Consider the following 19,180-nt stretch of genomic DNA (forward strand, 5'->3'; position numbering starts at 1 on the left):
GAAAAGCCTGTAACTACTTATGACCCACGGTTCTACTGTGACACAAAAGCCGTCACCATGGACCCAAGTCTATACAGTGGCAACCCGTGCTATCAATGAGGAGGGAGGCCATTTGGGCCAAAACTTTAAAATGAGCTGACACCATGGGCTCAAGTGGAAAGCAAACATTCTGAGAATGATGATGGCAACAAATGTGCTGGACACAATGGATGTGTGTGTGGATTGTGAGAAGCATTGTGCGAGCCCCCAATAAAATGATTTTAAAAAACCCACAACTTTAAAATGGAATACTTACAGTTCTGGGCTCAAATGTATACAGAGCTCTGAAGACTCTGACTTGTCCTAAAGAGAGAAAAGGGAGAGAAAAAACCCAATTAGTTCTTTCATTTCTGAATATGCTCAAAAGAGCATTATCCTCTAGCCCTCACAGAATCCCCAATTAAAACTACATATGAGAAATGCATTTTAGAACAAAGTACTTGCCATATAAGAGGGATTGTTTTAATTTTTGCTAAATGACACAAGAAGAAACACATACTTCTGTACTTTTCTTCTTTCTTGAGGCTACAGAATTTATCACGATCACCTGCTCATCGCTCACATGAAAACCCTCAAAACCACGGCCGCCGAGTCCCTTCCAAATCATTGCAATGCTTAAAAAGTCTGAGCACTGGCAACCGAGTAGCTGATAGGGCAGCCGGACACAGCCCTAGGCATAAACCCCTGGTCTTCATACATGCCCTAATTCCCCAACTAGCTTCCTCTTCTAGATTACTCTCCAGAAGAGGTGGAACAGGCTAGATAGACCTCAGGAATTCTGCCTTCAACCTGATGGATGGTGGGAGAGAGACAACAAACTCCTATTGCCACAAAGGCGAAGGTGGAAACTTGTAAAGGCTTTCTAGCATGCCACCCACCTTAGCTATAAACTCTCCTTGCCCCCGCTCACTCAACAGTTCTGTGGGGCCAACAACCTCAACTATCAGATCAGTAACCTCTCACTGTCCCACCTGCCAAGTCCCCAAGGGGCACTTAGAAGTCACTTTGCCCAGCCTACCCAGCGCAAGGGATCCTACCCTGGGGAAGACTGGCAGACAGACACATTGACAAGGTTCCAGCTGTCCATGGACTTGTAAGTATCTTCTAGTGTTCATAGACAACTTTCCCGGGTGGATTGAGGCATATCCCACCTGCACTGAGAAGGTTCAAGAAGTGCCTAAAATGTTACTTTAGGAAGTAATTCCTCAGATTTGGGCTTCCCAAAGCACTGCAGAGTATAACAGGTCTGCTTTCATCTCCCAGATCACGCAGGCAGTCTCTCAACACTTAGAAATAACCTATTGGCTCCACTCTGCTTGGAGGCCTTAGTCGTAGGGGCAGGTAGAGAGAATCAAGCAACACTTAAAAGCTAACCCTCTGGAAACTGACACAAGAAACTCAGCTGAACTTGAAAGATGCACGGCTAATAGCTCTGTTATGTCTCAGAATTGCCCCGGGGCAACCTAGGTATTTAAGCCCCTATGAAGTTTTCTACGGGCGACCTTTCCTTGTAACCGAGCCAGCTATAGACTCTTGAGGTAGCTTTCCTCCAGCAATACGCCATAGGGGTAGCACCATGCCAGGAGGCATTCCATCAGTATGGGCTCATCCAGGTCCAAGGTGAGGTAGTTAGTTAATTGTGCCAACCTGGCCAATAAACACATGTGGGGTTAATTGAAAGGCCAAGGGATAAATGTCTCAGTGAGTGTCACCTTTCGAGTTCTCGGGTCTCTTGCTTTGTGATGGTCAGACCAGAGTGTAGCTGCCTTAGCCAGTTCCCTGCTTCAGCTGGCAAGGCTCCCTTCCTGCAAGACATCCAAAGGAGAAGCCACATGGACCTACCCTGATGCAGCCCTGGGTGCTGGGACAACTGTGTGGAGACCCCTGCCAGTGCTGAGATGCTGATATACTCACTGATTGAGTTTTCCTCCTGAAGTTGGCATTACTGTGTGTGTTTTGTGAGATGGAGGAGGACTTTGTGGATTGGTGTCAGACATACGGGTTAATATTGGACTTGTGGGTTTGGGCAGCACTGGGATGGGATGTTTTCTTGATGTGCACTTAACCTTTACATAAAACTTTCTCTTATACATGAGTTTCTGTGGATTTGTTTCTCCAAAGTACCCAGACTAATACACAAGGGAAGGAAAAGCTACCACCCTTATGCCTGCCAGGAGACCTCGTTCTTATAAAACCCTGAAAGGACGAATCCCCTATTTCCCAGCTCCGGCCAATCTGGAAGGTCCTTTGCCAGTAATTCTCTCTACCTCCACTGCCATGCCATCAGATTCCGGAGCACAGTGCTTGGACCCACCATTCACGGGTGAAACCATGGAAGCTGTCACAACCAGACCCCTCCAAAGCAAAGCAAACAGAAGTACTCCTGTGAACCATTGGACTGTCTTTAGATGATGTTTTACCACCACCCAGAGCCAAACAAGTGTTCCACAGAAAACCCTACCTCAGACCACCAACAGTTTTTAAGCTAGTAAATGCTTTCACGCAATCCCTGCGTTTGCAATAAACTGACACCCACGCCTGTCAGTCCTAAGATTTCTTTTCAAATCTCCAGGTGACAGTAACCCACACTTCAAAGGGCACTGCTATCTCACCGCATCGCCCCAGCCTTACTTAAACTGTTCACCTGTTTTGTTTCTTCCAGAAGTCGTCAGGTTACCAACAATACTGAGCCAAGTGTGCCAACCCCAGGACCACCAGCTCCTGGAACACCCCAAACTCATCCACCGTGAGCCCCTAAGTTGACAACCCCTCCCAACAACCTAACGTGGGTTTGTCAGCAGGAATCAGCCAGAGATGCTGTCGCCTAGTACCCCAAAAATTTGGGTCCACACACGTTCAGTGGGGAAATGTTCGGTAGCCAGATATAGGGGCAGGGGGTTGTTCCTCCCATGCCTGCCCAGGAGGAGGTTGGGAAGGAAATCAGGTGAGCATGAAACACCTATGAGGACACCCTAACTGAGCATGCTCTAATTCAAGCCCCTGAGCCAGGTGGGAGGTACATCTGGGAGACCCAGCTCATGACATCACCCAGGTGGGCTTAACACAGTCAATGGGATCCACCAATACCATCAACCATGGCTCCCTAGCCAAAGGTTTGAAATATTCTGGCAGTGGGAAGGCCATTCTCCTTTTACCCTGTTCTTGGTTAGTGGCAGGTTGGACGGTGAGGTCTCCCCCGCATCTGAGCGCATGTAGCTGCCTGGCCGACTTGGGCTCACCAAGGTTCTTCCCCTGGTGCTCTCTGATGCCCTGTTGGTGCTATGCCACAACCTCTTCCAAAAGGTTGCTCAGGTTCAGTTGTGAGCAGGTGCGTCTTGGCACACTCCCCTGAACTAGTGTGTACCTTTTGGGACTATAAAACCTGAAACTAGTCCTTCATAAAAACCCATTTGGATTACAAAAAATTTAAAATCCCATCTACTTCACCCTACAGAAAATCCACTGGCATCAAGTCCACTCTGCCTCCCATCAACCCTGTAGGACAGAGAAGAAACTAACTGCCTCCTTTGGGTTTCTAAGGCTATACACCTTTATTTTTCCATTAGATAAACTGTATTGTATCAAAGTATTACAGACAAGTCTAAAGGAATCATCTACACTGTAGCTGGACACCTCTTAGATTTTCCTCATCAGCCTGCTCCGGTTCCTCTTTTAGAAACAGATACCATCCAAAATATTTCAGAATACCTTGCTTTTAACTGTCGTGGCTTGCTGAATTAAAGCAGCTGAACTTGATACAAGCCCAATGTCAGTTCCATCAAGAAGTAACTCGTCTTTCTGGGCTGGAGAAACAGAACAAGCAACACTGGTCCTCATGGGAACCTTCCGGATATATTTTTCACCTAAGAAGTTACAGATTTCAACAACAGACCCATTCTCCTGGGTAACCACATGGATGGGGAAGTGGCCGTACACAGACCTCATCTTGTGCAGAAAGCCCAGGGTCACCCCTTGCCCATGTTCTGTCCATGACTGCCGTAGTGCAGACAGTAGTCAGTTCCTTTCTATTTCCCCACCATTTGTCAACTACAAGCCTCTTCCCTTTCGTTCCAAAGACACTGAGTTCTACATTGATGTGACTGAAGTCCCTCCACAGGGTTCCTCTGGGGCCCTTCACAGTGACCGTGCACCCCTTCAGGAAAAGGTGGACATCCACCCGATATGACCCCACCATACCAAGGCAAAACACTAAGGGCATCGAACAGGACAGCAAGGGAACAGAGCAACGAAGTCCCCTGGGAATACCAAAAGTAGACTTTAGGGTCAGGGCTTGGGACCCCATCAGACTCAACCGGAAAATACTCCTAAAGGCCAAAAAACAGTCCTTGAACTAAGCACAAGCTTTTCTCTCTTGTTGTGTTTTGTTTTGCTTTTTGTCATTGGCTTGTTGGTGTTTTTCTTTTGTTTTGTTTTGTTGCTTGGTTTTGCTCTGTCTTGTTTATGTGCATGTTATTATCTCCACAGGTCTGTCTAAATAAGACAGGCTGGATGAACAATCTGAAGGAGAAAACAACAGGACCGACAGTTCCAGGGGACATGAGAGAAGGGGAGGTGGGGGGGAAGGTAGTGGTGTTAACAAACCCAGGGACAAGGGAACAACAAGTGATCCAAATCGGTGGGAAGGAGGGTGTAGGAGGCCTGGTAGGGCATGACCAAAGGTAATGTAACCGAGAGGAATTACTGTAACCCAAATGACGGCTGAGCATGATAGTGGGACAAGAGGAAAGTAAAAGGAAATAGAGGAAAGACCTAGAAGGCAAAGGGCATTTATAGAGGTCTAAATAAAGGCATGTACATATGTACATATATTTATATATGAGGATGTGGAAATAGATCTATGTGCATAGATGTATAGATTTAGTATTAAGGTAGCACATGGACATTGAGCCTCCACTCAAGTACTCCCTCAGTGCAAGAATACTTTGTTTAAAAAACAAGAATACTTTGTTTTATTAAATACTTTGTTCTATCATTCCATGATGCTCACCTTCCCAACACAATCGCTGAAGACAAAGCGGGTGCATGAGAAAATGTGGTGAAGAAAGCTGATGGTGCCCGACTATCAAAAGATATAGTGTCTGGAGTCTAAATGGCTTGAAGGTAAACAAGCGGCCATCTAGCTCAGAAGCAACAAAGCCCACATGGAAGAAGCACACCAGCCTGTGGGATCACAAGGTGTCCAAGGGATCAGGTATCTGGCATCATCACAACAAAAAATCTTATCATTGTGAATGGGGAGGGTGCGGAGTGGAGACCTAAAGCCCATCTGTAGGCAATTGGACATCCCCTTACAGAATGGTCACAGGGAGATGAGTCAGTCAGCGTGCAGTGTAGCAACAATGAAACATACAACTTTTCTCTAGTTCCTAAATGCTTCCTCCACACCCATTTTCATGATCCCAATTCTACTTTACAAATCTGGCTAGACCATAAAATGCACACTAGTACAGTTAGGAACTGAAAACACAGGCAATACAGGACAGATGATCCCTTCAGGACCAGTGGTGAGACAGAGATAATGGGAGGGTGGAGGGGAGGTGGTGTAGCGAGGGGGAACCGATTACAAGGATCTACATATAACCTCCTCCCTGGGGAATGGACAACAGAAAAGTGGGCGAGGGGAGACGTCAGACAGTATAAGATATGACAAAATGATAATTTATAAATTATCAAGGGTTCATGAGGGAGGGTGTAGTGGGGAGGGATGGGGAAAATGAGGAACTGATGCCAGAGGCTTCAGTCGAGAGCAAATGTTTTGAGAATGATGAGGGCAATGAATGTACAAATGTGCTTTACACAATTGATGTATGTATGGATTGTGATAAGAGTTGTATGAGCCTTGTAATAAAATGATTAAAAAGAGAAAAATAAAAAAGTGGCCATTCTCTGGAGTGTAGACAGTGTGGCTGCTAAGAATGATCTTCATTCTCACAGTAAACGTGGCAAAGAGCCCAAGGCTATCAATCTTTAAAGGAGCAGGCAGCCTCATCTTTCTCCCACAGAGAAGCTGGTGGGTTTGAACGGAAGACCTGAGGTTAGCATTCAAAAGATTACCCAACAGTACCACCTGAACTAGAGAGAGGTGAGTATGTTAACACAAAAAGATACTATTGTGGCAATAAAATCTGCAGTGATTTTAGTATTTCTAAATTAATGGCTTGGGATATTACTTCTACCAAAAGAAAGGCAATACCTAGGAGGACAAAGTACCTGGAGAAGAAACGTGATTCCAGTATAAAGTTTGAAAACAGAGAAGAGAGTGTCATAGTAGGTAAAGCTGTGTTCCTGAGTGGTGGCCTCTGTGTCATCAACCAGGGCCTTTCTGAGTTTCCATACTGCGCAGAAACAGGGCTATGACCTGCGTCATGGTGCTGCATCCTCTGACAACTGACTGACCGATCACACTAGCCCAGATGGCAGGAAACTGTGGCTGCAGAGCCATAGGTGGCTTTTTTGATATACATGTGACTCTGAAATAGAAGTGAAAATGAAAATAAAACTATCATAGTTCCACTTATAAAATTTCAAAGGATATTATTCAGATAATGGTAATTTCATTTGTTTGTAAAAATACGTTTATGGTTCTCAAATAATTTTTAAATTGTTGTGAGGGGCGGGATTGGCTCTCATATCAGAAGTCTGCCGACTCCTGCCCGAGATCTTATCATGGGGAACGAGTGCACCATCACATAACTGCCGAAGAGAATCATGGTCTAGCAAAATTGACATCTACTTGGGGAGGGACAGTGAGTAATTCCACCCATAACAGTATTTTAGTCACGGAGTAATAGGTACATCTCATTTGGAGGTGGGAACTCGACTTGGTCAATTTCCTAGCATCTATCAGGCAGAAATAGTATAACATAATGTTTACTAAATAATTTCACACAAACGAGAAAAACTTCAAAGAAGACAAGAAAAAGCCTATAGTTACCAAAAATTGCCTGTCTGAAATATATTCAGGAAAGATACTAAAATAGTAAGACTACCTAATAAATTGTGTTAATAGTTCACTGTTTCAATACCTGACAAACTTTTGAGATCATCAGTCAAAACAGTGACCTCTAAATTGGGACACAAGAAAATTAATTTAAAAATAACTGACATTCTTATCTTACTTTTTTTTAAAACTCCAAATTGTAATATGTTTAATATTTCCTGCATGGGTCTGGGAAGAAGTGTGTGTGGGGGAGGGAATAATTATGGAATTCATGGGAGATTAATGGTGAACAGGGTCCTTTAGAGTGTCACCCTGCTGTGTATAAAATGAGCTCTCTGAGAAGCAGCAAGAGGGATCTCATTACCAGAAAGAAACATGATGTCCTTTGGACCCAAGCCTTCTGTGAAGTGAACCTCCGGCCTGCATCCAGGAGAGCGCTGTAACATCAGAGGAGAGCAGCAATAGAGCCAGGAGCCAGAACATGGAAAGCGTGGCGGACTTTTCAACCTGCAGAGCAAGTAAAGCTGAGAGCTTTTCTGAAGGAGTCTGGCTTGAGGAGTGGAGTGCCTCTCAGCACCTAATTGGGGGAGTTGGGTGGAGCCGAGTGTCTATGAGCTGAGGCTTACTGGAGTGCAGTGTTTCTGGGCACTTAATTCCGGGAGCTGGTTTGCTGACCCAGGAACTTAAGCGGGATGGCTTCCGGTTGAGACTTGCGGAGAAGGGATATGCCCTTTGGGGCGCTTATAAGCAGACCTAAAAGAATGCTGTAACATGTTCTGATAAGCAATTTAAGCCTGAGTGTTCCTCACTGGCATTATAGCAGAACTTATCACATGGTCTTGTAACAAATCCTTTACATTCTTAATGAATCCCTTAATAGTGAATTTTGTTTGTAAGGTCTGTGGATATTAGAAACCAGCGAGGCAATGGAGAGAGCTCTAATTCTGACATCACAGTAAGGTCCTCAGGGAGTGCAGTTAGGCACTTACTTACACTCGAAATGTAGGCTGTGCACACATACCCAGATGCTTTGGAAAGCAGGTGTGAAGAGCTTCTAAAGCAGGGGTTCTCAACCTTCCTCATGGCGCGGCCCTTTAATACAATGCCTCATATTGTGGAGACACTCCTAACCATAAAATACTTTTCACAGCTACTTCTTAACTGCAATTTTGCTACTGTTATGAATCGGGCGCCCCCTGTGAAAGGGTCATATGACCCCACCACACCCCAGAGTGGCGAGAAACGCTGTTCTAAAAGGTGTCAATCTTGAGAACCCTATGGAGCAGTTCTATTCTGCACACATGGGGTCACCATGAGTCAGAATTGTGGGGCAACAATAACCTATCAGTATGATATCATATGTATATATCCATATTCATATATGTATATGTGCAAACACACGTAACATAAATATGGATACATTTATTGGGAGCAGATATTCAGACTCTTCAGCTAACAGAAGGTAAATATAATGGGGGAAGATATTTTTGTTGTTCTATGCAGGCTATATCTGAGTGCCTGAATCATAGAGGCATTCAATAATTTGTTGAATGGATGCTTTGGGGGTCATTCAGCCTCCCTGGCTCCAGAAAGTGTAGAGTCTATGGTTTTTATTAAAAAAATTACACCAGAATATCCTCTGAAGCCTTACTAAAACTCTGACAGGTTAATGAGGGGGGAAAAAAAGTTTGCCTTGACCATTAGGCTCTTTAAGAACTCTCTAGATGGGATCAAACTAACAAGAGCAACTCAAAGGTTAGATAGGAACCTTGGTGGACTGTGAGTTATAGTAACAGGAGAAGGAATAATCTAGAAAAGGGGAGTGAAAATGGTTATGAAACTCAGAGTGCAACCAGTGTCCTGAGCTGGACAGAAAGAAACTGTTCGTTATTTTTACGATGTTTATTCTCAATAATAAAAGCTATATGAAAGGAAGCTGTGGGCATACACACAAACATTAATATGGAAATAAGATCTACAAAACATTTAGTGAAAAAACAATGTTATAGAGGAGTGCTTCAAATACCCACCCATGTATGTTAACAAAACACTCACACACCCCTTGAACAGTGTTAGTCTGAGTACATAAGAGAAACAAATCCACAGAAACTCATGTATAAGACAGAGTTTTATATAAAGGGTGAGTGCACATCAAGAAAACATCCCAACCCAGTGCTGCCCAAGCCCACAAGTCCAACATTAACACATATGTCCAACACCAATCCACAAAGTCCTCCCCCATCTCACAAAAAATGCGCAATGATGCTGACTGCAGGTGGAAAGCCGAATCAGTGAAAGTGTAAGCATCTCAGCGCTGGCAGGGGTCTCAAAGTGGCTGCTACAGCACCCAGGGCTGCATCGGAGTAGGTCCATGGGGCTTTTCCTCGGGGATGTCTTGCACGAAGTGAGCCTTGCCAGCTGAAGCAGGAAACTGGCTAAGGCAGCTACATCCTGATCCGACCGTCACAAAGCAAGAGACCCGAGAACTCAAAAGGAGAGGCTAACCATTTATCTCTCCGCCCTTCAATTAACACCATATGAGTTTATCGGCCAGGTTGACGCAATAAACTTTAACTATATCAAATGGTGTGGCCAATTATGGGGGCTTTTTAACATTCAACTTTACATGTTTATATTAATTATTTATATCAATTACATTGAGTATGCATTAATTTTAAATTCAATGAAAACAGCACATGAAACTAGATGGGCAGAAGAAATCATTTTCTTTTTCTAAATATCCCAATACAGAGGAGTTCAAAGTACCGTGTCAACAAGAACAACTAGTTTCTGACCTGATTTCCAGTGCCACATCTCCCCTGCTCTCCTCAAAATCACTGCCATCGATCAAGTTGATGCAGACTCATGTGACCCTATCGGTGGGTGCACGCCTTATGGGAGTAGAACACCTTATCTTTCTCCAAGAAGAGTCTGGTGGTTTTAAATGGCTGAACTTGTGGTTATCAGCCCAACACAAAACCGCTTCACAACCAGGGAAAGGGGGTGGTTAAGAGAGAAGCAAAAGTAAAAAAAAAAACTCCCCCTGCAGCCACCCCACCCCTGGGTTAGGAGTTTGTTTTGACCCACACCCACACAGCATGGAAAAAGGAAACATCCAACGGAAGGAGGAGATGCCAGGGGAGAACTATTTTCTGCTGACTTGATTCTCTAAAGTGAAGATGAGTTATCTGACTACTTCAGACTTTCCACAGAAGTGCCTGACTCTCCACCTGAATCGATAATGATAGAACCTTCCTTTTTCTGTGAAGAGGGCGGACACATGATGTACTCTTGCTAATTTTAGAAACAAGGTACAATATCAACTTCAACAGCTCACACAGATTTCTACAGAAATTCAAGAGCCTGAAAACTGATAGTTGGAGTACACTTAAAACACTGAGTTTTATGATTATAGCTCTCGTGGTTTCCTTACTTAAAATGTTTTTTTAAAATCATTTTAGTGGGGGCTCATACAACTCTTATCACAATCCATACATACATCAATTGTGTAAGGCACATTTGTTCACTCGTTGCCCTCATCATTCTCAAAACATTTGCTCTCCACGTAAGCCCCTGGCATCAGCTCATCTTCCCCCTCCCTCCCTGCTCCCCTTTCCTCATGAACTCCTGACAATTAAAAATTATTATTTTATCATATCTTACACTGTCCGATGTCTCCCTTCACCTACTTTTCTGTTGTCCGTCCCCCAGAGAGAAGGTTATATGTAGATCCTTGTGATCGGTTCCCCCTCTCTACCCCACCCTCCCTCCACCCTCCCAGTATTGCCACTCTCACCACTGGTCCTGAAGGGATCACCTGTCCTGGATTCCCTGTGTTTCCAGTTCCTATCTGTACCAGTGTACATCCTCTGGTCTAGCCAGATTTGTATAGGAGAATTGGGATCATGATAGTGAGGGGGTCGGGTGGGGGAAGCATTTAGGAACTAGAGGAAAGTTGTATCTTTCCTCGATGCTACAATGCACCCTGACTGGCTTGTCTCCTCCCCAAGACCCTTTGTCCAGTTGCCTACAGATGAGCTTTGGGTCCCCACTCCACACTCCCCCTCATTCACAATGATATGATTTTTGGTTCTTTGATGCCTGATAACTGATCCCTTCGGCACCTCGTGACCACACAGGCTGGGAACACACAATTTCTAGTCAATTTTTCTGTTGGTAAAGTAACAGAGACAGCAAGAAAGCTTTATAAAGTGAAGACATAAGACAAGCAGCCAGAGCCGTGACTATTGAAAACAGCAGGCCTTGATCAGCAGATAACTGCATGTACCTTCTGCGTAAGATTGCTAGAAAAGACAAAGTTCAGAAGGAGGAGGAGTGGATGGGAGAGCCGGGAGTAGACTGGAAGATGTTACCTTGTAGGGACTGCACTCAGTGACAGGAAACAAAATGTGTGTGAATTGCTGAATAGACAACAACAGTTTTGTTCTATAGGCCGTCATCCAATTCACAAAAACAGTTTTTGAAAAAAAATGAAAGCAGCTTTGACAACTATTACATACTCTCTGTGGAGTCTTGGTGGTGTGGTAGTGATGTGTTAGGCTGTGATCTGCATGGTCAGCAGTTCAAAACCACCAGCAGTTCTGAGGGAGAACTGCTGGGCTTTCTGTTCCCATAGCAGAGTTACAGTCTCGGAGACCCTTAGGGTGGTCGCTAGAAGTCAGTATTGACTCCAGGCCAGTGAGCTGTTTGTTTTTAAGGGTGGTTCGGAGTAAAAATATTATTGGTATAAAATGTTAAAAGGGATACAGAAAAACTGGTTTCTCAAGTACTTCAGTGAAAGCATTGGCTAGAAGAACCAACTGAGAATGCTATTTGGCAGTAATTCAGCTTGCACAAGTCTTAATATGCCTTTAAGATCTAAAATTGTTATTTCTGGGGCATTCATTTTGTGCAAGACTGAAGTGCTGGGAACAAAAATAACCCCTCCCCGTTTTGTTATTCCCACAAATCTCACCATTTTTAAAATGCAGGTTTAAACACGTACCAGGATAATGAAAAATTAATTTAATAGCTCTTTAAATAATCAAGTAGAACAGAAAGGATCACAGTATATTGCATATAATTAAAGGCCCATTTGGAGAAATTTTGGTTTTGTTGGGATGGGTAAATAAAGGCGATACAGATGTTTGTTTTAGAAATGTACCAAATACAGTTTGGACATAAAGCCAGGTGGTTATAATATTAAAAAGTCATAACAAGAAAGAACTATAATCCTGCCACAGTGTTGCCTACCATCCCAGAAGCCCACAGGAGCAGTTGTACTGTGTCCTACAGGCTGGCTGTGAGTCAGAATTGACTGGAGGGCAGTCGCTATGCTTTGGTTGGCTAACTGCAGGCCACTGGACATTTGCAATACTAAGGAAATGCTCTCTTTAGAATAAGGCAAGGCAAGATATTCTATACTAGCTTTGCCAGCAGAGTTGGTCTTGTGATCTTGCCACGAAGGTAGCAAGCTTTCCTTCTTCTCAGTGAAAAACGGCTGAGGTCAAGACAGCATCTCATCGTCCCTGGACTTGAAGATTTGCTTAACAGAAATGATCCAATTTCCTGAAGGCGAACCCACAGATAGAATGGCTTTCCAGAAAATGATTAGCTATCAGACTCCGCTCCGCGTGTTGATTCTCAACCACCTATCCCTATAATATTTAATTTTGTATAATAAGTATTTTTTATATAATACGCAAAGCCTCACAGCCATCATTAATGATTGCTGTAAGTTATTCCACTTACACATTAGAAAAAAGCCTACCTACTTCACCCTATAGAAATCTACTGCCATCAAGTCCATTCTGACTCACATCAACCCTATAGGATAGAGTAGAACCGCCTCTTGTGGGTTTCCAAAGCTGTAAATCTTGATAGGAGCAGTAAGCCTCATTTTGTGCCCTCAGAACAGCTGGTGGATTCAAACAACTGGCCTGGTGATTAGCAGCCCAAGGCTCCTTGGGTAGCACAAATAAATAAAATAAATTCTTCCAACTGACAGAGGATTTCCTTGTATAAAAGACACAAGAAGACTTCTGTATTAAATTATATTTAACTTGCTTATCTGCTTTGCAATGTGAATACTAAAATAAACAAGCAAACCAGATAAACTGCCATTGAGTCAATGCTAACCCACTGTAGGCTTCTGACTCTATAACTTTATGGGAGGAGGAGGTGCTGGTGGCTCTGAACTGCCGACCATGAGGACCGCAGCCCAACACACCTACTGCACCACCTGGGGGCTCCTAGTCATAAATCTAAATGCCATATCCTATTTGGGTTACTGATTCTTCTACGCTATTAGGTAAATGTAGATTAGGCAATCTGTGTCATTTTCAATGTTCTAGAAGTAGGCAAAATTGGCCAGACAGCCAAAGATGAATGGAAAGGGTTTTTGTTTTGTTTTGTTTTTTAACAGAAAATCAAAACTAGTATGAATGCATAATACCCCTATCTACTCCTCTGGCTTACTATAAGTATATATGTGGGTATTTGTATATGATTAGTTTCAGAGTCAAATATGTTAGAGTAAAATATAACTTGGCCAAAGGTCAAAGATAAAAAAGTTTGACAGCCATGACTTTAGACCATCTGATTAAATTGGGGTTCTGCTACAGGGCACTATAAGGAATGAACAGTATTTCATCTACCCTGAAAACTGTAAGATTCAGTTAGTACATTTTTTAAAAATCACTCATCTACCCCAAAAAGACAATAGTTAGAACAAATATCAGAGCTATCAAACATGGGTGGAATTAACTGAACATGAAAAATGCCTAAAAAGTAAGAACTGACCGTGTGCACACATTTCTCATATTCAATTAGAAGAAAGTTCATCTATTAAGTTCTACCTTCTGGATGTGGAGATAGGAACACTGGTGGTATAAATGGGCATGAGTCAGACTGCTGGACAGACAGAAGAGAGGCTGCCCTGCCTGCTGTGGAGATGAACAAAGGATCCTGTGAGAACTAGCCTTGAGAACACCTTCACCTTAAGGCCAGGCCCCAGTAACATTCTGACACAGGGCTGTATTCAAAGATAATTTTGAGATACCGTATAGACTCGAATATAAGATGACCCGAGTATAAGCCGAGGTACCTAATTATTACCTGGGAAACCAGAAAAACTGATTGACTCGAGTATAAGCCTAGGGTGGGAAATGCAGGATGTGAATTAACACAGAGACCAGAGCGTGAGAGACAGAGCTCAGCCACAGACACATCCTTACCAGTTCAGCTGCCAGCGTAAGTGAATCACTACGGGGCACTTCTGCAAATTGGAGCAGTCCACGTCATAGGACGGCTCTGATTGGTTAGATGTGAGTAAACAAACATTCAAAGCCCTGCAGTGTCAGCGGGGCTTTGAATGAATAGCGGAGAAATGGCAATCACCCGCGAGATGTTACACCTCGCTGGGATACCACTGACCCGTGTATAAGCTGAACCCCAGTATACACAAGTATATACGGTAGGCTGACCCAAAGCAGCAGCCCAAATAAAACTGAGAGAAACAATGTATAAGACCCAAGAACAAATTGAGTAATTAAAGTTACAATCCCCTCCCCTTGGAAAGTGCTATAAAAAATGATAAGTGTTCCCCTAGAAAACGTCCTCACCTCAACTCACAAGAAGGAACCCGCTTTGCCCCCAGAGCAAATTGCACCTCAACTATGCTTAAGGTATCATTCTCAACTTGCGAAAGGAACCAGCTTCATCTCTTGAAATGACTCAATTCTTTAATAAATGTATGGCTTAATTTTAGGGTGGTGGTGGTGTGTGTATGTCTGTGTGTGTGTCTGTGTACTTTGACAACCCCACACAGGTGTGAAGCTTGGTGGACAGCAGCCCGGGAATTCATCTTCATAATGCTAACTGCAAAGTCAGCAGTTTGAACTCACCAACCTCCCTGGGGGAGAAAGATGAGGCTCTTTACTGCAGTAAAGAGTTAGGGTCTCCAAAACCCACAGGAGCAGTTCTACTCTGTCCTATAGGGTCGCTATGTGTCAGAATCCACTCAGTAGCAGTGCGTTTGGTTTTGGTTTGGGCAGAGAAGGTCACCACTTCCAAGTAGTCTAGGGGAAGTAAAATGTTAAAGATGCCACGAAGCATGCATGATGAAACCGAATGTTTTCTGCTTAAAAAGAAAACAAGGGGTGTCTGTCATGATATCCAAGAGTCAGGGCCAGGAAACAGCTATGCTTTGTTGAGCCAGCCCAGGGCTCCCCCTGACTAGTGGATTCCATCCACAGAACGAGGTGATCCGCACACAGCACAGATACTTTACTATATATAGTCTCAGTCACTTCATTCTGCAAAAGTCCGCTGCTCAGGAAAACAAACACAGAGGCAGGCAGCGGTCCCTGGAAAGATTATAATGGGAATATCCAAGAGTTTCTCATCTTGAAATTAACTTTCTTCCTTCACACTTACATTCCTGAATTCGTCAACTCTGTTTTAAGGTACAAGAGAGACCCCCATCTCAAATATAATTTAAGGAGAACAGTTATTAAGTCTTCGAAGAGACAAAGACAACACAAGGACAGAGACTCTTCATCCAGAAGAGGGAAGAAGTAGGTTATTAGCATGAGGTCAAAGGGGCTTGCTGAGATGCCAGGAAGGACGAAAGAACCTGTGGAAAGCGTGAGTGGGGGCAGATCAACACATCACAATTTCTGGTGGGGTCACGGAGCAGGACTGGGACCATGATTGGGGCATGTACACTGTACTCTGTTAGAAGGGCTTACAAGATTGGTCTAGGGCTGTCTGACCAATGCAGTCAGTGCGCGGGCTGATAAGGCTTGACTCATGACTATGTGACCCTGTATTGTCCCCAGCAACATGACCTCTATTAAGGACACACTTAGGCAAGCCGGGAAGAGATGGCTCCTCTCTGGGGGCTGGCTGAAGAGGGGTAAAGGCAATGCACTCTCCTTTGGGCAAGGTTATCTACTGCCTGTGGGCAAGTTTGTCTACATCTTTTTGGAGCATGCTGCACATGGATTTGGGGCAGTCACTGCCACTGTGTGGGGTAGCCTCTCACAAACCTGGGTGCTCAGAATTTAAGATCTAATACAGCTCATAGCTAATTAATTCTAATTGGATACATACTTTTAAGGATGTACAAGGTGACCAGATTTTAACATTGGTAAAGCGGGACACCATTGATAAAACTCATATCCTGACGAAATAGCCACATGGCAGCCGAAAACCATATACCCTAGCTTGGTGTGCATTCTTTCCAAAAATTGAGACTTTTTAAAAACGCCACAGGACACGGGAAAAATTGTTCAAAAGCGGAACGTCTGGTCGCCTAATTAGAAATGCCTATGAACATAAAATTGCCATGTCCTCACTCCAATACCACCTCTTCCTTGCTACCTCCTCCTAGAACTAAAAAAAAAAAAAAAAAAACTTCAAGAATTTGAACCGTGTGTTGACATCAGCCATAGCAATGGTAGGCCCATAACAGAGGCCAGTGTGTTTTCTGACAAGAGGGCTCTGTTGATTAACAGGGTGCCTTTCTAATCCATTTTTACCCCTGCTTGTACTTTTCTGTGCTTTTCAGCAAACTTGGTTACTTTTACATCTTGAGGACCCATAACTCCTGGCTGTTTTATTTGTTTTATGTAGTCTTAGAGGGGAGTCCCATAAAACAGGGTTCAAAACGTCAATTGACAGGCTCTTAGACAACCATGTCTTGAGGGACTAAAACTCCCATCCAAGTACTAACCAGGCCCAACCCTGCTTAGCTTCCAAGATCGGGCGCGTTCAAGGTGGTAAGGCCGTAGACCCCAGAGGGGCTAAAGCTCAAGAGAGAGACTCAGTATTGAATTGTGACCCCCAAAACTGTGTGTTGAAGTCCACTGGTCACATGCTGGGGGCTAGGAGCCCTGAGAGGGTAGTGGGTTACATGTTAGGCTGCCAACTGAAGCTCAGCAGTTTGAAACCACTAATCACTCCATGAAAGAAATACGAAGTTTTCTGCTGCTGTAAAGGATTACAGCCTGAGAAACCCACGTGGGCAGCTCTCCTCTGCGCCTTGGGGCAGCCATGACATGGAATCAACTCCAAGGCAGTAAATTTCTCAGTGCTAAGGAGTATCTGTGGAGATACAAGTCTGCATCCTTTAACACTGATGCTCTATGACTTGGACATTGTGTTGGCAGCACTGGTTGTATACCGGAAAGATGTGTGCAATGTGCTGAGTGTCCCCGTGAAAATGTTAAGCTGGCAACAGTCCTCCTGGTTGGGACCCTCCCAGTTTCCTAGAGCAGCTCCAACCTGCAGCTGCCCCATCTCCTCCCTCTTTTCTATTCCTCCCTCCCAGTCTCTACTTCCCTTTCCCTCCCATCATTTCACTGCTGATGCCAACTCACAGGGAGCCACCCCCGCCCTTGTGGGTTTCTGAGCCGGTAAATCTTCATGAGGGTAAAAAGCCTCGTGTGTCTCTCAAGAAGCTGCTGGCGGTTTCAAACAGCTGACCTGTGGATTAACACCCGAATGTTCTCCACAACCAGGACTCCTCCGCTTGCCCTCACTAACCACGCCTCGATGCTGACCCTAAATGACACTCCAGGTCAGGGAAGAACTGCCCCTGTGGGTTTTCCAGACAGTTAACACTTTATGGGAGTAGAAAGCCTCGTTTGTCTCCCACAGTATGGCTCCTGGTTTAAAATCGCTGACTTTGGGCGTAGCAGCCCAACACCTAACCACTACACAACAAGGGCTCCTGCCCTAGTGAGCTTACATTATATGACCCAGGGCCCTGCGCCACTAGAGTTTCTTCCATCCAAGCTTATGCACTGCTGTTAATTCAATTCCAACTCAGAGATAATCTTATTAGATGGCATAGAACTGTTCCTTGGGGCTTCCTGGACTACACATCTTCTATTTTTCCCCTTCATTTTGTTTTTATTATAGCATGTTTTCTTAATTTACAGCAAGCAGAAAATAAGCTGGGTCTTGTTTTTGAAGCATCAATGTTTTAAAGGTTGTACACATTTGCTAAAAAGAACACATAAATGCCTTTTTAGAAGCTTCTATAAAAAAGAAAATTACTAGTTTAACTCCACAACTTTCCTCTTTGCTACAACTGAAAATCACTGCTACAATCTAAAATAGACGTTTTGTTGCTTAAACGATACATCTTGGAAAATCGATATTGCATATATGCATATAAATGACTGCATAGCAGAACATGAACATTAACTGCAAACAGTACAGAAATGAAAGTAAGAAATCCTACCAAATACACAAGGTTCTAAATCATCCTTCAAAACATATTCCGCAAACAAGATTTTAAAACCACTGTTTGATGATCGCATTGAATGACACATAACCACACACCCCCATCCAGGGGGAAGAACAACAGAAACCAGAGGGGAAGGGACACAGCAGCCGGAGTGAGATAAGAAAATAATAACAATCTACAATCTATCAAGAGGCCATGAAGGTGGGAGGGGTGGGGAAGAGGAGTTGATCCCACGGTAAATATCTAGAAAAAATTATGTCAATACATGTACTAATATGTCAGATACAATTTTTAAAATCATTTTATTGGGGGCTCATACAAGTCTTACCACAATCCATACATACGTCTATTGTGTCAAGCACATTTGTACATTTCTTGCCATCATTATTCTCAAAACATTTGCTCTCCACTTAAGCCCCTGGCATCAGCTGCTCATTTTCCCCTCCCTCCCCACTCCCCACTCCCTCATGAACCCTTGATAATTTATAAATTATTATTTTGTCACATCTTTCACCATCTGGCATCTCCCTTCACCCACTTTTTCTGTTGTCCATCCCCCAAGGAGGGGGTTTATATAGATCCTTATAATCGCTTCCCCCTTTCCACCCCACTTTCCCTCTATCCTCCCAGTATCACCACTCTCAGCACTGGTCCTGAGGGGTTTACCTGTCCTGGATTCCCTGTTTCCAGGTCCTATCTGTACCAGTGTACATACTCTGGTCTAGCCGATTTGTGTGGTAGAATTGGGATAATGATAGTGGGGGGTGGGGGGAGGAAGCATTTAAGAACTAGAGGAAAGTTTTATGTTTCGTCGTTGCTACACTGCACCAATTGGCTCATCTCCTCCCCGAAACCCCTCTGTAAGGGGAAGTCCAGATAAAAGTGATGTATGGATTGTAACAAGAGTTGTAAGAGCCCTCAAT

At 43.9% G+C, this 19,180-nt stretch overlaps 1 protein-coding gene across 1 annotated transcript in view; it reads right to left on the reverse strand.

The window, feature by feature from the left end:
• OSTF1 (osteoclast stimulating factor 1) overlaps positions 1-19,180 on the reverse strand; it is a 108,293-nt gene that overhangs the window by 61,582 nt on the left and 27,531 nt on the right. The window contains exon 3 of the mRNA XM_075559543.1: positions 296-342. Within this exon, the coding sequence (XP_075415658.1) occupies positions 296-342 (47 nt within the window). The remainder of the gene's footprint in view (positions 1-295; positions 343-19,180) is intronic.

This window comes from Tenrec ecaudatus, chromosome 10 (assembly GCF_050624435.1).
Source record: "Tenrec ecaudatus isolate mTenEca1 chromosome 10, mTenEca1.hap1, whole genome shotgun sequence".
Taxonomy (NCBI): domain Eukaryota; kingdom Metazoa; phylum Chordata; class Mammalia; order Afrosoricida; family Tenrecidae; genus Tenrec; species Tenrec ecaudatus.